This window comes from Brachyistius frenatus, unplaced genomic scaffold (assembly GCF_029030835.1).
Source record: "Brachyistius frenatus isolate BFR_SWC_R1_liver_20210118 unplaced genomic scaffold, ASM2903083v1 Contig_29, whole genome shotgun sequence".
In the NCBI taxonomy this organism is placed as follows: Eukaryota; Metazoa; Chordata; class Actinopteri; family Embiotocidae; genus Brachyistius; species Brachyistius frenatus.
This window is the reverse complement of record NW_027210628.1, coordinates 2091024-2116371: the sequence shown is the minus strand read 5'-3', so window position 1 is coordinate 2116371 and position 25348 is coordinate 2091024. Positions and strand designations below refer to the sequence as shown.

At 41.3% G+C, this 25348-nt stretch overlaps 1 protein-coding gene across 1 annotated transcript in view; it reads right to left on the bottom strand.

The window, feature by feature from the left end:
- fbn2b (fibrillin 2b) overlaps positions 1-25348 on the bottom strand; it is a 68180-nt gene that overhangs the window by 20745 nt on the left and 22087 nt on the right. The window contains exons 7-18 of the mRNA XM_069699112.1: positions 17466-17663; positions 14219-14344; positions 8315-8440; positions 3897-4049; positions 2664-2903; positions 2387-2530; positions 2012-2131; positions 1757-1882; positions 1539-1661; positions 737-1012; positions 518-571; positions 285-410 (exon numbers count right to left, since the gene is read on the bottom strand). Of these exons, the coding sequence (XP_069555213.1) occupies positions 285-410; positions 518-571; positions 737-1012; positions 1539-1661; positions 1757-1882; positions 2012-2131; positions 2387-2530; positions 2664-2903; positions 3897-4049; positions 8315-8440; positions 14219-14344; positions 17466-17663 (1812 nt within the window). The remainder of the gene's footprint in view (positions 1-284; positions 411-517; positions 572-736; positions 1013-1538; positions 1662-1756; positions 1883-2011; positions 2132-2386; positions 2531-2663; positions 2904-3896; positions 4050-8314; positions 8441-14218; positions 14345-17465; positions 17664-25348) is intronic.

Below are 25348 nucleotides of genomic sequence, written 5' to 3'. Positions count from 1 at the left end.
ATCGTCAGAACTGTATTGTATGTATAGCCAGATTTGGACTGGTGTGACCAAGAGCTTCAATTGGCTGATGCTGTCAGCTAACGTTGGCAAGCTGTAGAATGATATTACAGACCTATTTCTCCTCCATATTTGTGCAACTGTCTATTGTGTCTTACATGTAGCATGCACCTCTATTGCACACTTGTGGCCACAGATTAAAAGGGCTCCATAGTTTACAACAGGAACACGGCTAACCTTCCTAACTGGGGATTCACTTTCTTTAAATAAATGGAACACTGACTCACCAACACAGTTCTTTCCACTGGTGTCAGACTCGTAGCCGATGTTACAAATACAACGGTAGCTTCCTCTGAGGTTCTCACATATGCCGTTCTGGCAAATGTCTGGGTCCAAGGCGCACTCATTGATGTCTAGAAGACGTCAGATGTTATTCAGAAGATGAAGAGGACAAAAACTGAATGAGTGAGTGTTTTTTAAACACTACAGTAACATTTACACTTATGTAAAACTTACTCACCTCTGCCATCAGCTGTGATGCCAATACCACTGCTGCACACAGCCTGGAACTCAGCTGGAAGACATGTGACAAGAAAGTAACTGTAGATGAGTTGAATATTTCTTTATTTTAACTTTTATTTTTGACTCCAAATAATTTGATTATTTTCGGGACAGAGCTACCAGCTCAAAAACGGTCACTTCTTGAATTAAACAGTATAAGGTCAATCAAAGAGGCTACCTGAGTTTCTGGACGAGCACGGTTGGCAAGGCTCTCCAAAGCCATGTTCAGGATTGGCACAGCAGCACTCCGACTTTGTCACTGCACCAGGGAATGGACGCGAGCATGTGCCCATCTTTATTGCCCCGTAACAGGTGGTCCTCATGTGTGTGTCCACACACACCCTCCCGTCTACGCCAATAGCCAGGCCCGGCGGGCACTCGCAGCGAAAGGAGCCCTCGGAGTTGATGCAGCGGCCGTTCATACAAATGCCAGGTGTCTGACACTCATCAATGTCTGATGGAGAGAGGATGCATGATGTAAACATGATGTAAACACCACATCACATGCCGGCTTCAGTTTATTTGAGAAGGCCGATGCGTGTTCATTACAGCTTGTGTACATTCGTACATACAGCTATGAAAAGACGGCACAGAAATCACAGAGTGCTTCATGTGGAATCAGGTCAAGGGGAGTTCACTTTATTTAGTTTAGGTATGTGTATGCATGTGGAGTATGCACCTGTGCTGCCTGTGTTATGGTGCAACTGCAATAGAATGGCAGCTATTCCTAAATTTTCCAGACTAAATCTCTCAACAGAGACTCATAAAATCATCTATCTATTCGTGGATGGTGCATAATGGCACCTCAGGGAAGATTCAAAAAGTCAAACTTCTGAAACAAAATGGAGCACAAATGGCTTCAAGAGGGATCTGCAGGATTTCAAAGAACACCAAATCTCTCAACAACGTTTTGAAGTGGCCTGTTTGACTCATGGCCCAAGTTTTGAGGTCTTTGTTTGTGCTTAATGAATCCTACACACCGGTACAGTAGCGTCCGTTGGCTGCTAGAGCAAAGCCAGGCTTGCAGATACACTTAAAGCTGCCGTCCTCGTTGATGCACATGCCGTTGAGACACATGTTGGTGGTGGCACACTCGTCGTGATCTGGAGGTGACCAAGATGAGAAGTCAGGTCAGTTTTATGAAGCTGAAGGTTGATGAAAAGTTCCAGCTGTTTTTGTGTGATTGTGTGCTCCTCACCAATGCAGTTCTTTCCATCCGGGGTGAGCTCAAAGCCAGCATTGCAGATACACTGAAAGCTTCCCTCAGTGTTGACACAGCGGCCATTACGACACATCACTCCATTCACAATACATTCATCAATATCTAAAAAGAGGAAGGAAATAAGGAAATATACACATCAGTGACTCCATAGCTTTGGTATAATATTTTTAAACTGATATTTATCTACAGAAAATTGCTGATATCAGTGATTCACTGTACAGTCAGACATACCAATGCAGGCTTGTTTGGTGGAGGTTCCCTGGTATCCCTCGTGGCACTTGCAATGGTACGATCCAGGTGTGTTGACACAGTCTCCATTGATACATGGATTACTCACACACTCATCCACATCTGGAGAGAGGAAAATAAAGATAATTAAATATTTTATCTTGCTGCACAGTCAAAGTAAATAGATTTAAAAATCAGACATAAAGAATACCAGCATCAACCTACACTGGTATTGAGTTCCTTAAACTGACAGAAGATGGCAGTACAGTGCAGGCACTGTCACACAGTCACTTTGTCTGCCTGCCCTCAGACCTGACTGAGTAAACCTGCATGTACACTTATAGAGTATACTGTACAGTGTATAGAGGTTTTTCTTACCAATACACTCCCCGCGAACATCCTGCTTGTAGCCCATGTTGCACTCGCAGCGGTAGCTCGTAGGTGTTGGGATGCAGCGTCCATTCAGACACAGGTTGGTGAAATGTTTGCACACATCAATAGTGTCATTCATGGAAACAGTGCCTGAAAATACACAACAGATAAAAACTGTAAATAAAACAAAACAACCACAAGTAAAAGACAAAGGAATGATTTTTCCAGATATAGAAACGCCAACTGAAAAGAGCACTTTTAACAGACTCATCCAGACACTGACCAATGTGCTGGTGGGTCGGTCCTCCTCCATTGCCTCCAAAGCTCCCACCATTCCCTCCAAAGCTTCCCCCTCCACCGTTGCCGCCGATCCCTCCGTTACCGTTACCGTTTGGTACATTGGGAAACTTATATCCATAGTTGAACCCGTTGCCGTTGTTGTTGGGGAAGTGTCCATTGGGGTAGCCATGAGGGAGTCCATGTCCTTGGGGAACACCCACAATGCACAGACGCCTGAACTCATCTACAAGAAAGAAAGAGATCACAAGGGAGCAAATCAGTGGATGCAAACAACTGCAGGTAACGTTTCATTTGTTATGAGCCAGGACAAACAGTTTATGTCTTTTCTTACATATCTTAATTTAGACTCAAATGTACTTTGAATCGGTCTGACCACTTTGTAGATTGTATTGCAGAATACAAAAAGGCCATTGCACTTGTTAAGAAGTTGACCTTCTATTGTGTTTACTGCTTTCAGATATACTGTGATTGACGAAGTCATATGATAAAATCATATGCACATAATCTTCTGATTGCAGTATGTCTATTGTATATTTATATGTATGAATGGATATACTGTATGTAAGTGTGTGTCTGTGTTCGAACAGATTACATATACAGTTTGTATCTTTGGTTGTGTGTTCTCCACTGTTTGACTGTCATAATAAATTAAAACATGCACACATCTCAATTTGAGCGAGATGTGTGTGAGGTAAGCGAGACAGAATGCTCTGTGACACATCAGTTACGGATCACACGGTCTCACGCAGATGAATTCTTTTCTAAATTCCAGTTTGAGTGAAGAGATGATGGGTAATTATCTTCAAACAAATATTTTCCATCTTTCTTTGTTTGGACTTTGCTCATGACATCATCAGCACATGAGTGGATGCCCGCGCCTCTATGGAATAAACTCAAACTCAAAGCAGCTTGACTAACTTCAACAGTGTCAGTCTTGTCTCGTTTTATATTTCTGTGCTAAATTCATTGGGCTTATGCCCCATTCACACTGCAATGGCTTTATTTACTGCCTGTGCTCATGCTGTCTTAGACAATCTACTGTGGACACTGCCAGGTGTTTGTCAACAGAGAAAGAAGGTGATGGATGCTCTGCATTAATTTCAGGCTCATATCCATCCCCTTGATGGAGATCAGGTAACTCAGATATCATTAAACCCATGTCAACAACAATAACGGAAGATATGTGTCTTCTGTCCTGGTTATCATGCTTACTCACCAGACCCTCTGACGGGACACATCTCAGGGATCTGCCCCAAAGCCCAGCAGCGCCCTGTGTCACAGCAACACTGCATCTTGGTATACTGGCCGTTCAGCTCGGCCGCGCAGCGGCCATTAGCCAGAGCAGAGAAACAGGTGCCCACACGCTGATCTGAGGAGACGCAATAACATTTTTAGATGACCGAAAAGGCTGATATATAAAGGCACAAATTCATTTGCAGAGATAATAACACAGTAGATTTCCCATCCCAAATATGTGTTTGAGTTGTTGTTTTTTTACAAAATTTATGATTTACATTTTGTGGCCCAACTTTTCTGTCACAATATTTCAGACAAAAATCGTACAATTTATACCTTGCATTAATATAACCGCACTATTAGTGATGTTGTAGGATAAGGTATTACATACAAAACACAAAATATGTATGTAAAAGAGTGTAAATGTAAGACTGACAGTGTAATTATTGAAATTCTTAAAAATTAGTTCTTAAGATTTGATTCTTTGCTGCACCGTCATCCAAATAAAATCTAAAAGAATGACTTAACTGCAGCTGAGCTTTCATGTTTCTATTTCTCTCCAGTGCTCTAACTCCTTATCGTATTACAGTGATGTAAAAGTGTACTCCAGGGTGTGTCAGTACACCGAGACTTCACTATAGGTTGTGCTTACAGGCGCCACAGATTAGAAGATTTCACACAAACAGGGCAGTGAAACAGTGCATTGCAGCCCAGTGTCGAGTAATTATCGAAGAACTGAAAACAGCAGAGCTGTAAGTCAGAAGACGAGGCTGCTCCTTTCCTTGGTGGCTGCGGAAGAAGCTTCTTTATAGGCTAGCAGTAGGAAAGGTAGCCTGGGGTTTCAACTAACTGCAGGCATCTGAAGGGCCTCCAAATAGGGGTCTTATTTGTTACAGTTTGCCAGGTCAAGGTCAATGGGGCAGAAGAGGGGGCTGCGGTTCAAAGAGCGTGTGTGAGGAGTAAATGGAGGGGGAGAGCATGGGGCTTCTGGGGATTTCAGGAGAATACCCAAAGAAATAAAAAAGTGAGCGTGAGTGAATGCATGGGTAGCATTTTGGAAAGCGAACAGCATATGTGAAAATAATTATCAGGGTATCAACAGAAGGAAAGTATGGTGAAAAACTAAAAGAGGAGTGAGGTGGAGGGAGGAGCGCAAGTCGATTAACTCACTAATGAGCCAGCAGTCTGGAATTAATCAGTTCCATGTGGAGCAATTCTTGCCAATTAGATAGAACATGAGGGGCTGTGCCGTGTCTGGGAGCACATAGAGTACAGTAAACACACACACACACACACACACACACACACACACACACACACACACACACACACACACACACACACACACACACACACACACACACACACACACACACTTACGTACAATCAAACATACAGGTATGCATTCCCATTCTATCCACATAACACACATTAATGTGGGCACATATGCTGGTAGAAATACCTCCGCATACACAAACACAATCCAAAAATCATCACATTGGAATGAGCGAGCTGGAGGCATGGTGAAGGGGAAAGGGAACATGGGGAGGGGTTGGAGATGTGGGGTGGGGGGGGGGGCTGCTGATGAGGATGATGATGACTTAAATTGGATCCAGACCCCGGCTTGCTTGCTAGTGTTGCTCCACTACACCAAGCATATGCTTTCATTTGGTGAAGTGTTTTTACATACTGAGTGACTGGACAGGTCCTCTTTTTTTTTTTTTTTTTTTTTTTTCCATGGTTCCACTGTGTGACAGGGCATTAGGCTCTGATTACTGTCAGCCCCCCCCCCTCCCTGCCCTCCAACAACTCCCACTGGCCTACTTCATCACAGTACAGTACATCCCACAAAACACATGCCACATAGTGTAGCCTCAACAGACCAGAGCAAACATCCTTCGTCTAAAGCACGAAGCCAAGAAAGGAAGAAATCAGCCCAAAGAAAAATGATCTGGTCTCGTTTATTCTCTTCAGGTTCAAACAATAAGTGATTAATGAGGAATGGGGAAATGAGCAGAGGTTTATTTGATCTCCCTTTTTTTAAGCTTTGAGTGATTTGAGTGTAAGTGTCACTTTAGACTGGTTTGGAATATCCAAAAGGCAGATTTGCACCCAGTCTAGTCTGCTTTTGTTTGGCTTTACTTATCTATGCTTTTCTCTGCCTTGTCCAGAGACGGAGGAAGGATATATGGGGGCTATGTCTGCTGCCTGTTTTATTTGTTCTCACTGTTTTTCTTTTGTCTCCTTCCCTTTAGTTGGCTATACGAGAGCAACTGGAAACCACAACTGAAAGAAGCAAGGTGCAGGATCCAGATGTCAGGGAATGTGAGGAAAAACAGTCAAGAAAACATTAAGACAGATAAGTGGGAGGATGAGCTAATGATAGGAGTTATAAATGAAAACAAAGAAAATCCGCCAGATGAGACAGAACAAGAGAAAAGGCCTGAACGGAGATGGAAATGAGCACTTCCAGAGTAAACAGCGAGACTTTCTATTGTAAGTCACTGAGCTGTTAGCTGAGGGGATGAACTTTTGGTGTGGTACATGCTTTGACACAGAAGAAAGAGATTGAGAAAGACAGACATAGAGTGAGAGGGTGATGTATCACTTCAGGGGGGAAAGAAGAAGCAAAGGGATGAAAGTGGAATGGGAGAAAAATATGGACACGCATAAAGACAGACAGATGGGGAGGCTTTTGAGTTGGGTGATTGGAGCACCGTGTCAATTTTCAATCCACATTCCCTAATACACGCTTCAACACACAACAATAACACAAGCACGCCAGGCTGCCAGCTAATAATTTATCTATAATTTATCTTTAATCTCATCTTTCACGCCTCCCTCCAGTGTTCTACCAGTTTACCAAGGAAAACACAAATTTGAATAGTTTGCAACTTCTGTCACCCCTTCATCATCTCTTCAATTATCTCCTACCATGTGTTGGCTATTGTTTCTCACACAAATGTTTTTTTTAACCCATTATTTTTTCCGTGTTACTGTTTTTCCTCTAGCTTAGTGCCTACATGTAGACTTATAGGGCTGAAAGTATGGGAACACTGCTGTGTACATATATTTATTTATGCCTGTTTTTCATGGTTTAAGCTGCTGTTCAGATTAGGGAAAGTGCTTTAAATACTTTGAACCTCGTAGCTGATGGAAGCCTTTTAATCCTGTTTAACTTCTAGACTGTATATAAAAGTGGACAAGACAAAGGTGCCATAAAGGTGTTTGATTGACAGGCCTGTGGTGCAGTCAGGTTTTATTCTATAGGTGGGCGGGGGTAGTGTCCTCAAGTTACCAATTAGATCGAGCCAGATTCACCGCTTGCTCTTCCCAAGCTCGTCCAAATATGGTCAATTCTGGTTCCAAAATAGCAAGATGGCGACGGCCAAAAAAACGAACTGGAGGCTTCAGAACGTCAGTTCACAAACAAATTGGTGACGTCATGGCTCGTTGCTGCTTGGTTTAATTAGAGAAGGAATTAAAGCCCTGAACTCATTCCCATCCAACATGATGAACTGAATAGCCAACTGATAACCCGCCCTTATCTAGCATTACCTGAATTCACTCTTGTGGCCAAATGTTTTCACTTTAAAAAGCACCATATGACAGCTACCTTGAAACTGTACAATCCACCAGCTCACAGACTATCTGTGACATCAGCTCCCACTCTGTTTGTGTTACTGTATGTGCAAATGTGGGCACATGTAATCTGGGCACGGATTTCCTTGATAAACTTAACCTGATTCCTTTCCCACTTTTTCCAAAACAAAGCCAATTATTTTCCAGTTGATGGGAGATACATGTCAAAACTAGGGAGTTACTTTATTATGGGGATATCACATTTATGATTAAAAAAAAAAAATTGAACTAAGAGGAAACATGTATCTTCAATTACAACAATCCTGAGGCTTTGTGCTTTTATTGGAGTACAGTCTGCCTGGCGCTATGATGCTTAAAGGACCCTGAGCTGTCCATTTTGGAGCAAAATCTTGAAATAATATATCAACACCTGGCTGTGTTTCAGTGAGGCTGCCATAAAGGCATACATTAGCACCTGGTCGTGTTTCATTGGACATCAGTTAGGTATGCACTGTATGTGTGTCAGCGTGTGAGTCAGAGGGGCACTAACATTAGAGTAGATTAATGCTGTCAAGGCCAAATAATGCGTGCAAGTGTGTTTTCTCTGCACATGGTGACCACAGGTCTGGAGGCCAGCTTGACTCATCACAACTCCACTTACAGGAAGTAGTAATGGAGGGAGGGATGTTACGGGCCAGATGTGAAACTTTCAGTGTGTGTGTGTGTGTGTGGGGGGTGGGGGGAAGTGAGGAAATGCACGCGTAAGATAGGGAGAGAGAAATGTTGGAAAAGAGTGTTTATTTGTGTGTGACTCACCAACACATCTGGAGCCATCTGTGCTGGAGATGTAGCCTCGTGGACAGGTGCAGACATAGCTACCAGCCGTGTTTGTGCATTCCCCTCCATCACAAACACCGGGAATGGTGCTGCATTCATCAATATCTGAAACACATGGTTACATCATAAATACCAATGTTTCCTTTGTATTATAGGCTTGGTAAAAAAAAAAAAAAAAAATTGGCATAAAAAATGCAAAGGCTCTTTTTAAACACTTCCTCTTTGTTGATTTTAATGCCAGTTTGCATCTTAACTGCCATTTTTCTGAAGTTTGTTAACTCCTATTGCCTTCAGTGCATCAACTTCTTATTCTTATTAGGAAGCTGACCGAGCATCTTTTGCCTTGTCCCCTGCTACTGCACTCCAGTGTACTCTTTACTGCTTTCATGTCCCTTCTCTCTTTTCGCTCTACATTTTGTGAAACCTTACAATGATTATGAAACCCTGTTGGATGCTTCCCAATGATGTGAACTATACGGCTTAGATTACTGCTGTCCTCTTCTTAACCTATCCATGATTGTATCCTCTTCTCTATTTCCTTCCCTACATCTCAAAAGACCAATTCTGATTTGACTGAAATTCAAATGTCTCCCGATCTCTGTGCCGCTGCCTCTTTTTTATTAATATCTATCCATATAATGCCTTTTACTTCTGATTTTAACAAACAAAAACTTGTGTCTAAGTTTTATTTTTTAGCAGCTTGCTTGGCTAGTTTGTCCACTCTTTTGTTACCTATAATGCCTGTAAGAGCAGGAGCCCAAATGAGTATGACTTGACCGCCTTGTTTCCTTATTCCTGTGTACTGGTATTATTTCATCAAGCACACCCTGATGGTTACTGGCACAACATGACACAAGACTGTAGGGTGAAGCCAGAATCACAGACTAGGTCTTTGTTTAGTTTGTTTTGTTCAACCCATGAAGCCATTAAAATAGCATATAGTATATATACCCTTCTTAATCTCAGGTTTGTCTGCATATCTCACTTCTATTGTTAGGAACTATAACTACACACCTGTGTTTCCTGTTATTGGATCCATCTGTACAAATCTGCACAGTCTTTTTATACTTATAAAAAGGTATAACTCATATAACAATAGGTATAACTCATACCTATATAATTCACTGACCAGATCTATTCTTTCTTGCCTTAATTTGCAATCATTTCAAATCTACCGCTGGAGTTTCAAACATTCACACGATCAAAGACCAAGTGGACAAAACTCATTTTCATGCACTCCCAAGTCTCTGGTTGTTGCAACTTTGGCCTGTTCTTTTTTTCTTTTCTTTTTTATCGTTTAGTGCTCGACGCGATGTCGCAACGTCATCGTTTAATGCAGCGAGATTATCTTATGCGCGTGTCCAAGCGCGCTCACGTTCTGCACACCTTTCCAGTGTGGAGGCCCCCCTCGTGCACAAAATAAATCCCTAAGAAATTACAACATTGGAAATATCACTTATGTATTATAACCCATAAACATGACGGTGTTCTCCTAAAGGCCTTACATTTTTCATGTTAATACATTTTAAATACGTAGCCTATCTCTAAGTTCAATATCTACACAAACTCTCTAATTAAAAGGGTAAATCATTTGTCACTGATGTTTAAAATAATGCAGTAACTTGAAATTGTATTTCTAAACTTGTAAAAAATAATGGTGTTCACTAATCAAAGGCTTAGGCCAGAGTAAGAAAGATAGAGGTAACAGATTATAGAAGGTGAGTTTAATATCTTTACACTGAGACAGTAACTCAGTATGGGGAAGTTTAATACAGTGTCCATGTCTTGGTATGAAATGTAGCCTTTGTATTATCCCAGTCAAAAGGCGTCATACATATGCAATGTTAAAATGTGGTTTAAATATGGTATTTGAAGTTGTTTCCAATTTCCAAATTATGATTCCACTGAAATCCCGGCAGGTTAAAGGTAATAAGCTGACCTGATTTAAACGTACCATGGTTTGACTCTGAAACGTCCTCGATGTCTGACAGCGTCTTGGCTCCGTGCTTGGCAGGGCCCACCTCGCTGTGGTACGCTTTATGATGGCATTAAGTTGTGTTACTCGGTGAGTGGGGGCCTCATTGCTCCATGACGGGGGAACCCAAAGTAAAGTTCCAGAAGGTATTGCGTTTTTATGATGTGTCATGCTTATTTATACATATATGTAATTTCTGCACCACTGTGAAGCGTAATTACAGCATTAGTGCAGACATGGTGTGTGTACGGTAATGTGTGTGCCCTTTGCGTTTAGCTGGAAGAGTGAAAGCTGTGTGTGTTTGTTTTTCTAGTGGTAAAGAGCATGCAACTTCTGCGTCTTCCTGTGTGTCTGTCTAGTAACGCCTGGCGCGGGAAGCTAAGAGGCTGTTCTTCCCCTGCTGACTCCTGTCTGACAGCAGTGGCAGAAGGCCTAGGTGAGGCTGTAAAAGCCCAGCCAAATAAACCCTGTGTCAGCAGCAGCAACAGCACGCCAGACATTACTCCACAGACGTAGCACTGTGGGACTGCCTGTGTGTACAGAGGGAAATGTGTGTCACCTGGATAAATGTTTACAACTGAGTCGTCAAATATGCAATGTCTGTATGACTATGCACACATGTACACACATATAGAAGTTTGAAATTTAACTAGTATCATATTTTCATTTTATCGAAACTCCTGTGTGTGAGAGTGTGAGAGTGTGTGAGTGTGCGTGAGAATCCGTGAGTGTCAGAGCAACGGGGAGGTCGATTTGTGTAATGAGAAAGTCTCCCAGATGCCGTAAGTGTTTCTTTGTTCAGCACTAACAGCTGGTTTTGTGCCAAAGCACTGTATTTATGGAAGGAAAATGGAAGGCGAGGCAAAAAAAGCTGAAAGAGGAGGAGGGTAAAAAAGGAGAGACTGTTAAGCACAGTCTGAACTCTGCTGGCTGTAAAACCAGGTGCCTCGTTGTGCCCAAAACGATCAGACTGCCGTGACATCTTAACTGTCCTTTGTCTTAACTGCTCCAAAACCTCACAAATTTCACTGAAAGCTCTCAGTGAGGTGGTGTGTGTATTAGCTAGGAGGGTGTTTCAATAAAAACCTTCCCCCAAGGGATGTGCTGTGATTGTTTGTGAGATTTCTCTGAACATGGGTTTCCTGCTGCTCCATGACTTAAAATACGTCACAATTGTTCTTTTGTTTTACGAGCTTTACGAACAGTAAACTCTTTCTCCCCTCGCTCTGCATGGGTAAAAAAAAAAAAAAAAAAAAAAAAAAAAAAAAACTGCATACAAAACCCTAAAATAATCAAAACAACATCAGAACTAATATCAGTTCATTTTTCAACTGACAACTAGAGTTACGACCTTGCAGCTGTATGCCTCCACCAACTAGTCAAGCTGCATAAAAGAAACCATTTATGTTTAATACTTATTAATTACCATTGTATTTAACTTTTGAATAAGACAGAATCTGCTGCTGCCACTGATACTGACTGATCACTCCATTAGTCAATAAATATACATTTTTACAATGAAGTTCACTTAGTTCATCAAGCAAAAACTTGAACCTATTGTTGGTTCCTGTGTCTTAAATGTGAGGATTGCCTACATTTGTATAGTTTATATAATTCTTTTGAGACAATGAAAATGTTGTGCCTCTTTATTGATTATGTGAAATGATCTTTAGTGGAAGCTCTTGTCTTGTTTTGACCATAATCACCTTGTCTGAACAGAATAAACCTAAACTGTGGAACAAGGCAGTGTGTATCATATACAAATCTGTCAACCTCACCTAAGGTCTCCACAATTGAGCTGTTTTCTCTTTCATGTCACCACATAATCATCAGTCAGTTTTGATCATTATGGTGAAGTGATATAACTACAAGCATTTGGGGACCAGAGACAAAGGTGACCTTGTAATCCTGATCTCCTGGTGTGTACTTGGTTAGCCCTCTGTCGCCTGTATTGTACCAACTTAAATGTGTCTACAACATCCACACCCAAATCTCACCCAGCAGAGCTCAGCATCTCTGGAAACGCTCAGTCTCTTCTTACTGTAAATCCTGAACTGAGGTGGCACTCCCCCAAAACCTCAACTGAAACCGGGACTCTGGTGAATTGAGTGAAGTCATCCTTCTCATTTCCTACTTTTTTTTACAGTGACATAAATCACTTTTTGGTGTGTCATGGTAATTGCCTCTCATTAATCTGAAGGTGGAAACACTAGTTTTCCAGAAAATATAAACAGTTATCGTCTTGTTGTCTGGAGCAGCTCCTCGCCCTTTTGGAAGCTAATAAAAGCAGGATTTAGATAATAATTCACACACTGATACAGCACGATAGCCAATGCAGCCAGGGTCTTGTTCAGTGGAATAGATGTCATCTGGCTGAAACAGTTTAAGAGCTTTCTGTAATCCTCCCACGAGACTAAGAACATACCGGCTCCAGTCCAAGAGACACAACGCCTGCCTGGCTAACTATCGGACTGTTTAGCCGGGGCATTGTTTAAATTCCATCCAATCAACACATTGTAATGTGAATCCACTCTGCTGTGTGAGCACACCGCTTTCCATGAGTACATGTGTGTTTATGAGCACACGTCAAGCTTACTTTAACTCCGAACACATCGTCACTTTTTAAGGGCCCGTGGAGATTGGACGAAATGATCCCAGCTAACCCAAAGTTATCATAAAGCGCAGAGTCCATGGCTGTCTCACCAATAATTCAACAAAATCTAATTTAAGTCACACTGAATTCTGTTGAATTGGCAATAAGTCCCTCTGTGTCGAGTTGATATATCTTGGAGTGCACGGTTGATTATTATTAAAATGTGAAAAATCATCTCATGGTCATTATTTTAGTGAATAATAAAGTTCTTTGCTTCCAAATGTAGAGAAACATGGAGAAACTTGGCTTTGACCTAAAAATCTACATTTGACTTTGAAAAAAAATAAGCCTTTGTCAATAAGTTTTCCAGACTAAATGAGGAAGTTGTAAAATCACAGGGACAATAATTAATTGCAGCCATAACAGGTTCTACATTGTAGTTTGTCCTGAGGAAGACGTGGGACAGTTGGAATAAATTTACATTTTGCGGATTCAGACAAAGTGATCTTTCTTTTCTTCGTCTCTAAAGTTATCTTGAAGATGTCTGCTTTGGTCTTTTTGGTGGTACCTGTGGTGATGAGCTGTAATTGTAGCTGTGGTTTTTGAGGAAATGAATCTGAGATCCAAAACAGTGTGGCCTGTGTGACGTACTTTGTTTTTCCTTGGAGTTACACTTGTTTTCGTCATCTTAAGTCATCCGTCTTTTCTTTGTTTGTACAGACATAGAAACTGTTTATTTGCAACGCGAGCAGAGACAGCAAAAAGCAGTGTGTCTCTTCTTCTTGTCCCTCTCCTTTATCATCTTCTTACTCTTCTTTGTTTTCTTTTATCCTCTTTTGTTCTTGTTCTCCTCACCCAGTTTGTTCAGTTTGCAATACTGCATATGCAAACACTTCGATCCATCGAGTCACCGCATCATTCACCATTGTGGTACTTCGTCTGGTGATAGTTACTTATAAGACATTTATTTAGTTGAAAGTCTAGGAGATTATTACTTTAAAGAAGTTAAAACATTACACTGTTAGCTTATTTCAAAGCCCTGCTGCCTCTGTCCTGTAAAAAGTGTGTTTCACATTCAGCGCCTCCTGTACTGCTTTTATCTACCTTAATATTTCCCCAGTCACTCATCATCCAGCAATTTAGACGATGGCAGCACATCAAAGATGTCCGTAGGATCTGTTTATTGACCAGAGTTACCCAGAGCTGGTGGACATGCATTTTGAATATGGTGACCATCTTTTGGTCTTTTCTTAATTCTCAAACATGACTTTGTGTTAATGTAACTACAACGAATTGACTTTCTGATCCGCCTTACCTTCACATTTGTGGCTGGTTTCACTCTGACGGTGGCCGGCGGGACATTTGCATTCGTAGGATCCCACAGTGTTGATACAGTTGCCTCCAGCACACAGACCTGGCACTGCCTGACACTCATCCACATCTAAGAGAAGTCACAGATATATGTGAGAAGAGGCAAAAGCACATAAGAACAACAGTTGCAATTATTACTTTCATCTGCGGAGGTTAGGAGATGCAGCGCACAACGTTTGTAATAAATCCAACTCATACTCAAACATAATATATGCAGTACATTTTCTTTAAGTAAACAATGGTTCAAAGCAGCCTTTTAGATTGTTTCTGGCACATATTCTGTCACTAAAACTTGGCTCTTTATTCCCCTTCTGTTCTGTTTGCAATGAGAATGAGGTAAAAACGAGCAATAACTTGGCACTGGCTGTGATGTCTAAGACCATGTCCAGAAAGACTCACTTCAGCTCTTGTGTGAACAGGAAATGACTTTTTAAATGTACGTTCTTCCCAGTATTCAATGTGAGTCACTTTTACCAGTATTGGGGATATTTCACAGGGCGGATACTTGTAAAAAAAAATTGTGGATACCTCTGATTCTGTCTACGCTCAGACACACACACACTCACACACATTGAGTTCAGTGCCAGTCACTGAGCAGGAGCCAAACATTGTGAATGTGCAGCTATGCTCTCACAAAAACAAAACCCACCTGCATGCCTACACGCACACACATCAACAATAAATTCATATAAGCGGCCTGTTTCTAATCATCTGAAAACATTAAATCGCTGCTTCTCTTTAAAGAAAGGCGGAAAGTTCTGTCAGTGTGAAGGAACTCTGTGGCAAAGGCTGAGGGAGAAAGAGAGCAATGACCAGCCAACATCCTGATGTGGAACCTGGAGTGCAATCCTTACATTTGGATTCATAGTCATGTGTGCTTTGTACTGCTGCCAGCAAGACGTTGCTCTGGGCTCTTTGGCGATTGTTGGTCTTTAGTGTGAGTGTGTGTGAGAGAGTTGGAGTGAAGGAAAAATACATATTCAGAGAGAGAGGGAAGCACAGACAGACTATGAAGAAGAGTCCAAGAGCCGATATGCAAATCTCATACAGTAGAGATGAGTTAATGTCTCACACTGGCATACCTACTGTATAACATATGAGCAACCTAGCACCCCCAACAAAAAGAAAGGAAGTAGTGGAGTTAAATACAAATCAGTTACTGATCCCAGATGTATCATCTTTTTCAATCACCCTCATAAATGATTCATACATATAGCTGGGAGGACTGTGGTTTTACTCTGTCATGTGGAAGATCCTGTTATATATATATCCCTAATATTTTTACTGTAACATTTTCCAGGTGTATAGATAAATAATTATCAGTACATGCAGTGTATTTTCGAGGCTGTAGTTATTGTTTTTAACTATCTTCCCTCATGGAAGGATGCATTTATAATAGCTGTCAATCTTACAATACATAACTGTTTGGTTAAAAAAAAAAATAATAAAATAAAAAGTTTCTCCAAAGTTAAGAGTTAAGAATGAACTGAATTCATTAAAAGATTCGAAAATCAAATAAGCCTCTAGCAGCAGTGGATTTGGACAGGTCTGTGTTTGGCCTTAACCAGAACTTAAGTCTTGAAAATCACTCGTTTACACAATTTCATGCTAAAATGAGGACCAGTACTGCACACTGTCACTTGATCTGCAAAAAACAATCTGACTTAACCAGCGACTTCTGCACAAGTGAGTTTGTTTTGTGCGACAAAACTGGGCTTGATCCTAACAAAATAAATAGCATTGTTCTTGCAGTTGCGCTACGGCTAGCTTTATGCCTGCAAAGAAATAGACCGTCCGCATGCACCCTGGCAGTATAATCATTTTTAAACTGAAGGCTCTGCACTTTTAGATTTTGCCATTAAATTATAGCAGCTTCAATCTATTTTTATTTTTTTTAATTACTCAAAACCTGAGCTTTCTATAATCACTAATTGTAAAATCCATGAACCTGATGTTTTTAGCACTGATACTGTTGATACTGATACATGTGAAGATCAGTACAAAAATACTTCAGACAAACTCAGTCTCCCCCCATGACGACATCTAGACATCAGCCATCAGCCATCACAATCTGCCCTGGGTAATGTTGGGTGTATCCAGAGAGGGCCTGGCTGGGCTCATTTAATAGGGGACATGACCTCCACATGTGTGTCACACATTGATGCAAGCTTAGTGCTTAGTCTGGGCAGGGCTATAGGTTATTGGAGAGGCATGCCGAGAGAGTCTGGTCTGGTCCGAGGGGTTTCTGGAGACCTGCAGCAGGAATGTTGATGAAAGAGGGCGAATCTAAGCTGATATTTTCCTCATTCTCTCAGCCTGAGTTTCTTGATTCTGTTATGTCTACATACTGTTTGTGTTAAAGTTTAGAGTGTGATGAATAGAGTGAGGAGATACTGTGTATATATAGACACTTTGTAGGGGTACTGCAGTGATTTAGAATAGCATTTCCATGAGGTTAAATGACTCGAAAAAGACCATGTAAAGACGAATGGTCAAAGTCAAACTGAGACAGACATGGGTGAAGCTCCAAAAACACTGGATCCTAACTATCCCGCAATGGAACTCAATCGCATGTCTCAAAAAACCCTCCATTCCTTCTCCTCCTCCATTCCTCACTCTGTAATGCTGCTTTCTGGTTAAAACCTGGGGTCTCCATGGCAAAACTAAGTGATGTCACTGTTACGTTACACAACTGTTTTTACAGGCTAAATATTACTCCCAGTAGTCTAGTGAATTGAATTTGAGATGTAAAGGTAGTAGAGTGCCCTTTAAGCAACAGGGAAAGGTTTCTGTTTCAGTGAGCCACTCGAATACTTTTACATGGCGTGTTTACTAAAAGGGTGAATAAACTCATATCCTGACTTTGAGAGAGACAGATGTAACTCTGTGGCATGTTGATATGAGGCGGTTTAATGAAATACAGCAACACCTAAACCTGCGAAGGGATTCATGTACACAGATTCAGGTAAATACGAGCTCGTATCCGGCCTAATGTGTCCATGTAAACACCACCTGTGTTGTTAACACTAGTCTGAGGATGTTGCCGGGTAGGAACAGCAGCTGAGATCATGGGGATTTTGGATTGTTGTGTATTTGTGTGTGTTATTATGTGCGCCCATCTTCAACTGTGTTAACGTGCCATTAAAAACAAGGTGCACCAGGTGTGTATATAAGAAAGGGTGAGATCTGACCTTGGCAAGCTCCCGTGCGGATGTTGGGGATGAAGCCTCGTCTGCAGGGGTGAGGCTGGGCAGGACACTGCTCGCAGGGGTGGCCCCATGCTCGGCCAATTGTAGCGCAGCAGAGAGTTTTGGTGCAGACGATCCCACTCAGCTGGCCTTGACACATCTGGTTGTTCACCTGGGTGAAACATGGCCCAGTCCTGTAGTCTGTGGTTGGAAAGACAAATGTACCCTTTGTTAGTTGGTGGCTGATTTCACATTTAACTGATTAAATGAGAAAGCAGTGATCAATTTCCTGGAGTACATCTGGTACGCTAGTAAATGAAACCAGATTAAGTACATAATTGAGAAATTTCTTTGTGATGAAAAGGGCATATTTCCTGCCATATCTGAGTCAGTGATCTTTTTTTTCTTTCTTTCTTAATTTTACTCAAAGTTTACAACAAATGGAGGAATGAATATGGAAAAAAAAAACAGCACATGAAAAGATGATTGTAGAGAGATGACTCGCTGTACCTTGAAACACAACTTTTTTTTCATGTGTTAGTCCTTGGATCAACAAAGAAGAGCACTTACAGGAAGCAGGTTTAACAAGGACTTAAGAAGAACAATGACAACTGGTAGCAGCACAACAGACCATGTCAGGCATGTGATTTCATCCTATTAAACCTACACAGATTCGACTTGCAAATGACATTCACTGTTTCTTTCAGCACAAACTTGGCAATAGGATAAGTATTTAGTCCCTGTGATAGTACGTTTACCCATCAGACTGACATACTGAAGCACATTCCAGTACTTCTAACCAGCAGTGGATGGTCGGCTAAACAGTGGTGGGTTTTATTTCCACTGCAATAACAGTGCAACCAGCTAATGACAGCATGGTTGTCGATAACATCACATAATTATTCTAGAAAAAATAATCTAAAAATGATTATGCCATTTGAATGCATCTGTATGTGTGACTTTGCTAATAAAAAACTTCTTGATGACATATATTACTTAAAGCACATCCTTTGTTGATAAGTAACACTATTATCTCAGCAGAAATCAGACAGATGTGTTTAATTGCACATCATTTATTTTTTTGGAAAGCTTAGTCACAACATTACAGATTAATACACAAACTCCTTCATATACAAACATGTTATGAGAACAAAATGTCCTCAGCTTCAGTGATCATCTTGGCTCCTTGCTACACTGCTGCTGGCCAGTGAAACTGGCATAATCTTGTTAAATGCACTTCACAAATCAGACACAATGACCTCATGCTGAAACCATTTCAGCAACACTATGTTCGTCCTTTCAATCACATACAGCCTAATGATGGCTTCCCTTGTGGGAGAAACCCTTATTAAGTTTTCTACAGTGGCGCCAAACTTAATATAGCCTTCATTAAAAAAAAAAAGAAAAAAAAAAGTAGATTGTTAGATTGTCACAGTGGAGATGAAAGGCAAACTGTATGGTCGGCTAGCCAAGACTGTGACAGTGAGATGTGGTGAAAGAGAGCCGTGTGCTCAGCTCTGAAAGACAGAATGAGAAGGCAGGATGGGAATCAGCGGTGCTGTCTGGTGCGAGTTGTGCTCTACACTTATTGCCCCTATTAGTTCCTTGTGCAACGTGAAAGGGGATCACAGAGTAGGAGAGAAAAATCAGAATGAAGAAAGTAGGTCAAACTGAGCATGCAGAGCGCAGGTTGGGGCTAAAGCCAGTTCTGCTTGTCGTCCATCTGTCTTCATTTCTCTCTGCCCACTTCAGGTCTTCCTGTCCGTCTGTCTTTCACTCTCTGCTTGTCTGCCTATCAGCTCCTCTTTGATCTCCCAGCTTTATGTGACCCGGTTGGCTCAGCTGACCTACACACCACATGTTTTGAGCCCTAAAACAACACATTACCTGCACAAAGCCCAATACTCCCTGTTTACTCTGCAACAAAGTTACATTCAATACGAGGCAAAGCTAAAGACTAAGACTGTTGTTATTTTGCACTTTTCGTGTCGTCAACAAAATGTATCTCTCAATACTTTTCAACTTCACTGTGTGTGATAGTCAATGTTCAGTCCTGAAATCCTGATTTAGAAAAATAAACAGGTTGGTCACATTTAAAAAAAAAAAAAAAAAGTTACTGAAATGGGAGTAAATAGTTTATCTACCTACTTCTATATTTAACCCTCAATTAAAACTTCTTTTTTTTTTGCACATTTACAACAACACCATGTTTATGGATGTGAACCATTCACTTTTTTTTATTATAAAGCAGAAAATGTGTCATGTATCATTGAGCAACACTGGTCAGACACACAGCAGCCAAGTTCAGCATGCATGTGTGCTAAATTAGATGTGAATGCATACACATTCTTTCTCAAACACTGGCCCTGCTCTTGTCTGACTCTTACAAACATGTGTACACACAAGAATGCACATACTTGTCTGTGTACATACACATGCCTGAAGGAAAACACAGCATCTGTCTGAGCTGCAGCATCGAGCCAAACAAAAAGATTGGAGCGATAACAGCTTTCTTTAAAAGCAAAAAAACAATAACGACCAAAGCCTGCCCGTCTCCTTGTCTCCTGTTGAAAGTGAATCAGCGTGTGTTCAATTTTTTCTTGCGCATAAATTTGTGTGTGGAAAAAAATGTGTGTATGTTTTAGTCCAGAGGTTATCAGAACCAAGAGTATACACATCTGTATGTTACACATGTAAGTTTAGCAGACACGTGCAAGCATGAGTGCTGGCAGGTCAGGACGAGAGAGCAATCCAACATCCTGACTCGGTCCGGCTGACAACATTCGGAAGCAATTTGGTCTAATTAAGAGTTCCAATTGCTGAATAGATCAAAAACATTCTGCGATCCCCCTCTACACTCCTGAGCCCACTGTCAGCAACCTCCGTCTCTCATTCATACCTCTCCAGTTTCATTTATAAACTCCATCCTATCTCCTTTATGTATACTCTCTGTATACATCGCAATGAATCAAGTCCTTTTACTGAATTGAATGTTTCAAGGTATTGCAGCCAGTCTGCAAAAAGCCACACTTTCACCTAGATCAGCCCACGTAGATGAGCCAATCAGTCATATCAGACATTGTTAATGGCATCTGACCTCTCACACATGATGATGTTTTTGTAGTCAAGCTAACACTGTAAAAATATATGATCTCTCACTCAAAACTGATTACACTTTGCTCTGATGAAAGTTGGATTAAAGGAAGATAACATACTATAAAGGCTGAACTGAGAAAATATTTAATCCTGTCTGGAACTCAAAGCTCTGCGCTGAAAACATTTTCCCATCAACCCATATCCAGCTACGGGATCACAGAGATGGGACAGGGCACAGACCTGAGCACAGGGAGGAAACGAGAGGAAAGGAGGGATAGCACATGAGAAGACAAGAAAATCTAATTTCAGACTCATTAATAACTGCTGAAGTATTTCTAAAAACTCCCATGAGGGAAGGTCTGGGAAGATAAGAAACCTGAAATATGAGTTTATTACATGGAAATGAGGCTGTGATTAATTATACATACTTTCCTTTGACAAGAGTTCAACAAGTCAAATGCATAGAGAAGAAAGAAATATATGTATACAAAAGTGTGTGTGTGTGTGTGTGTGTGTGTGTGTGTGTGTGTGTGCGTGCGTGCGTGCGTGCGTGTGTGTGTGTGTGTGACCTGCGTTTTCCCATCTGTCTGTTTGAATTTAAGTGTGAGAGTCTGTGTATGAGTGTCTCTGTGTGTACAGTTCAGGCGCGTGCGTGCGTGCGTGAGTGAACAAGCATGTGTTTTCAAGCGGATGTCCTCTCTAGACTTTATACAGCTGGAAGATTTACTCTGAGCCCAAACGTCATGCTGTTACTCACCTGTTGAGAAATTTCCCAATTATCCTGTGTGTGTGTGTCTGTGTGTTTTCATATTTGGTTGGTGTGTGCAGACTGAGCACACGTCTGGTGGTTCTTGTGGAATTTCTGAATGCAGCGGTTTATTTGTGTCTTTTAGCTGATGTGGATATAAATAAATGATTCAAATGTGTGGATTTGTTTGTTTGTAAGTGCATGTGTGTGTGCGTTTCTGCCGCTGTGTTCGGGATGTTTATCTCATCATGGCCAACCATAGCAGCCTCTGTTAGTCTTATCAGCGCTATTATCAACAGGCTTGAAATCACCCTTTTTCTTGACCCCTAATCATTCCTTGAGGAGTCTGCTCCTTTAATTTCTTCTGCTCCAAAAGCAGCCACTCAAACGTGACTAAATGTTTAACACAAACACACACGCACACGCACACACGCACACAGGGAAAAGAACTGTGGGAGAACTGCAGTGAGAGATAAGCTCTCAGCATTTAAGATCTGAAGGCCTTATACCGCTAACTGCTACGTGTGAAGACGATTATACAGATCGCACATGACAACATACACAAAATAGTTTAGAAAACGATGAGAAATTCTTAACATGTTGAATAATTTTGTGTATAATTTTTTTGTGATGTCATATCATGTGTCAGCAGGTTGTAGATGCTGCACTTCCTCTGTCATTGTTTCTGCAGCTCACCCATTGTGCCATAAATTCTATATCAGCTATTTTGGTCTGTTTTGGGAAACTTCCTCGACTCTGTCCAGCAATGGAACAATAATGCACACCCTATTGACTGCAGGCACCGCCAGGCAAAAAACAAAAAAAACAGTCCGGCCAATGGGCTCCAAGTCTCCATCAACAACCACCACTCATGGGACATTTTACTTATCCAACAAAGGGGAAGTCTTTGTAGTGTGTGTAAAGTGGGTCCATTATTCATCTGATTAGATCAAAGATTCCATCACCGTCCCATGAGGCTCCTCAAATATTGATTTGAATAAACCCGAGCCTCTACATTTTGTCCGGGTACTGGTGAGTGGGTTCCTCAACTTTCTGTTTATGAGACAGCTCGTAAATTTTTTTTAGACGGCATGAAAAGCAGACACTAAAAACCGCTTGTGAAATGTGGCGCTCCTAATTACACTTATAATACATAAATTGATGATTTGATTCATAACATATAATCATGCATAGTATCTGGATGAGACACGGGCCTCATTATATCAGGGAGTCACATTTTCAGTTGGGGAATAAACTACGGTACGGCAGGGTTTTAAAATGCTCTGTGCCCGTTTTCCGGACTTTCAGTTAATCTTTGCCCCTTTGTGCCTTGATACAGTTTATTGCGAATCTTGAAGCAGAAATTTCTGCATCTGGAAAACACACATTTGGGGCTGCCATTAAAAGGCAATATAGACTTGCTGTAACAAATTTAGCCAGGCTCCGAACTGGCTGACTCAGACTAAATTGTCGCTGGGTATATTTTCCATAAAGTGACCCGTGTTTGCCCTGGAGTCCCACCCACCAACGAGTGCAGCCATCCTGTCCAGCCATGTTCTGTCCACTCTTGTCCAGAGTCAATAGAGCAGAAATAGATCAACTTCCTACACTTCCAGCACCTCAAACACCCCTCACATCACTGCTCGCTGGGGTGCAGAATCGCCCCTCTGCGATTATCGGTCTGTTTGGTCTGGACTGGATAGAAATTGACCGCAGAGAGGGTATAGGTCCACTGAGACAGACTGGACTGAGCATTCCTGGAATAGACTTGGCTCAGTGGACCAAAGCTCCGCGGACACACTTTAGCACCACTCCCTGTTACTTGTATGTGAAATGGTGTAAAAAGCATTAACAGAAGCACCATATTGACATGTGATGCATACAGTTCACATGTCATGTAATGCAAAAAGACTAATAGGAACAAATCTCCATGACAGCTGCAGTAGAAGCCCTGTGAGGCTATATGCCAAGGTGCTTTCAGCTAAATGCTAATGTCAGTGTTTACTTGCTTTTGCTCATCATTTTTAATTTACACGGTTAACATGATAACTACAGGTGAGCCTTATGCTTTTCCAATTATCTGGTTTTAAACCAAAGTGGACAAATAACATTTGACCCGATGATGCTGCCAGATGGAAACTGAAGAGATAGCCAAGTTTATTATTATTTATTCTGAAGGGAGCATGAATGTACCAAAGTTGATGGCTGTAGTGAAATGTGTCGATTGCTGTTGACATTTCATTTAAAACCATAAATGTCAAGCTCACGGTAGTGCTACAGGGTAATCAAAATCTTTGATTCATCTGAACAGGAACATATTCATCATCCTTTATTTGAATCATTGAATTCAAGTCAAACTACATACACACCATTAGCATGCACGTCTTTCAAAACATAACTGTCTGTATCAAAAATAATGCCAATCCATCTGTTTAGATGTTTCAGTCGACAACAAAGTGGTGGACCGATCTAACAATACGATGAACTGAAACACACTGCTAATGTCACTAAATACAAACTCACTTAAAGGTGAAGGTCTTCATGCATGCACACGTATACAGAAACAAAACAATGAAACACACGGCATGAACATGTAGCTGCTGCGTGAGGATAGGGTCGTCATTGCAGAGAGATGGTGGGAAATATCGTTGATAAAATATAGAACGACTAACTCTGGCTGTAACTCATGCTAACCATAACTAAAGTCAGACATCCTCACATAGCTCCACATGCACTTTCTCCCAACACACGCAGGGCTTTCCCTTGACTCCATCCTGCACGCCCAGCTCACCCGTACTGATTGACTTTCACTGCCTTCATAATCACCAATCCTCAGCAGTCTTCTCACTGAATCACGCAGTAAATCTACTGACTCATGGCCTCAGTTACACAAACTCCAAAACCACAATATACAGCAAGAGCACCAAAAGGGTACCCCAGGGATGCTGCAGCCTTTTTTCAAGCCAATTCTAATAATGTTTAGAAAATTTACTGGTTATTTATCAGAATCCTTGAATATCTCTGAGGACATTCAGTCTCTAAACTTGCCATTATATATTTTTTTGGTTCAGTGTGATAACAAGTCTGCTATTGAAGGATAATTGTTTAAAAGTCCTTTGTGATTTATTTGCTAAGGGTGCCATGAGAGAGTTAAGAGGAAATAAATCAACTGTAGCTGGTTAAATCCTGATTGTTGATGCCAAACCCTTAATTTGCATATCCAACACACAGTGGTAAGGGTTCATTTTTATGTTTATCACTAATATGGTTCCCTTTGAAGTACATTTTACAAATGTAACCCACCACCTTTCTCTCACTGGGCGATATCTTGCACAAAACACACAAACAAAGATTTACGACCTTATCCTTTGTGACAACCTGCAAGTTCTTTGGTCTCCTCACTCCTCCTATGTGGAGAGTGTTTGTACTCTCCTCCAACAGGCTTTGTGTACACAGCTGGGGAGTCCATTTTTATTTTCACCCTGGCCCTCCCATCTTCCTCCCCTCCCCTCCATCCCCCTCTCCCTCTCTCTCTCTCTCTCTCTCTTTCTCTCTTTCCCTACCTTGTTCCACTCCTCATCAGGAAATGGCCATAAATCAGTCCAAGAAACTATTTTGTCAGTCCTGTGCAGATGTTGTGTATGTGTGTTTGTCTTGCCAGATGTTTTAAAGCTGCCCCTTTTTTCCTAGAAAACATGACCCATGAGTTTTAAGAGTGATGTGGAGATGGAGAGATAAGTTATAGAATTTGATGAAGTGGTAGATAACGGTGAATACAGAGCGATGAAAAGAATAAAACAGGACAAAAGAAGACTTGTGTATGAGAAGATGGGTGCTTTTGTCGAGGCACAGTACATAGACATCTGTACTGGGGAAAGGGGAATGCAGAAGAAAGGGTGAGATGAATTTATTTGGTGTAATTACAGGCCGAGATCCTTCCTCAACCTGAGTGTAGGTAACAGCAGGGTGAAGGAAGGCGGAGAGAGAGGGGACAAGGAAAGGTGAGACTGGTGCCAAACAATATCTGAAGATGTAAAGGTTC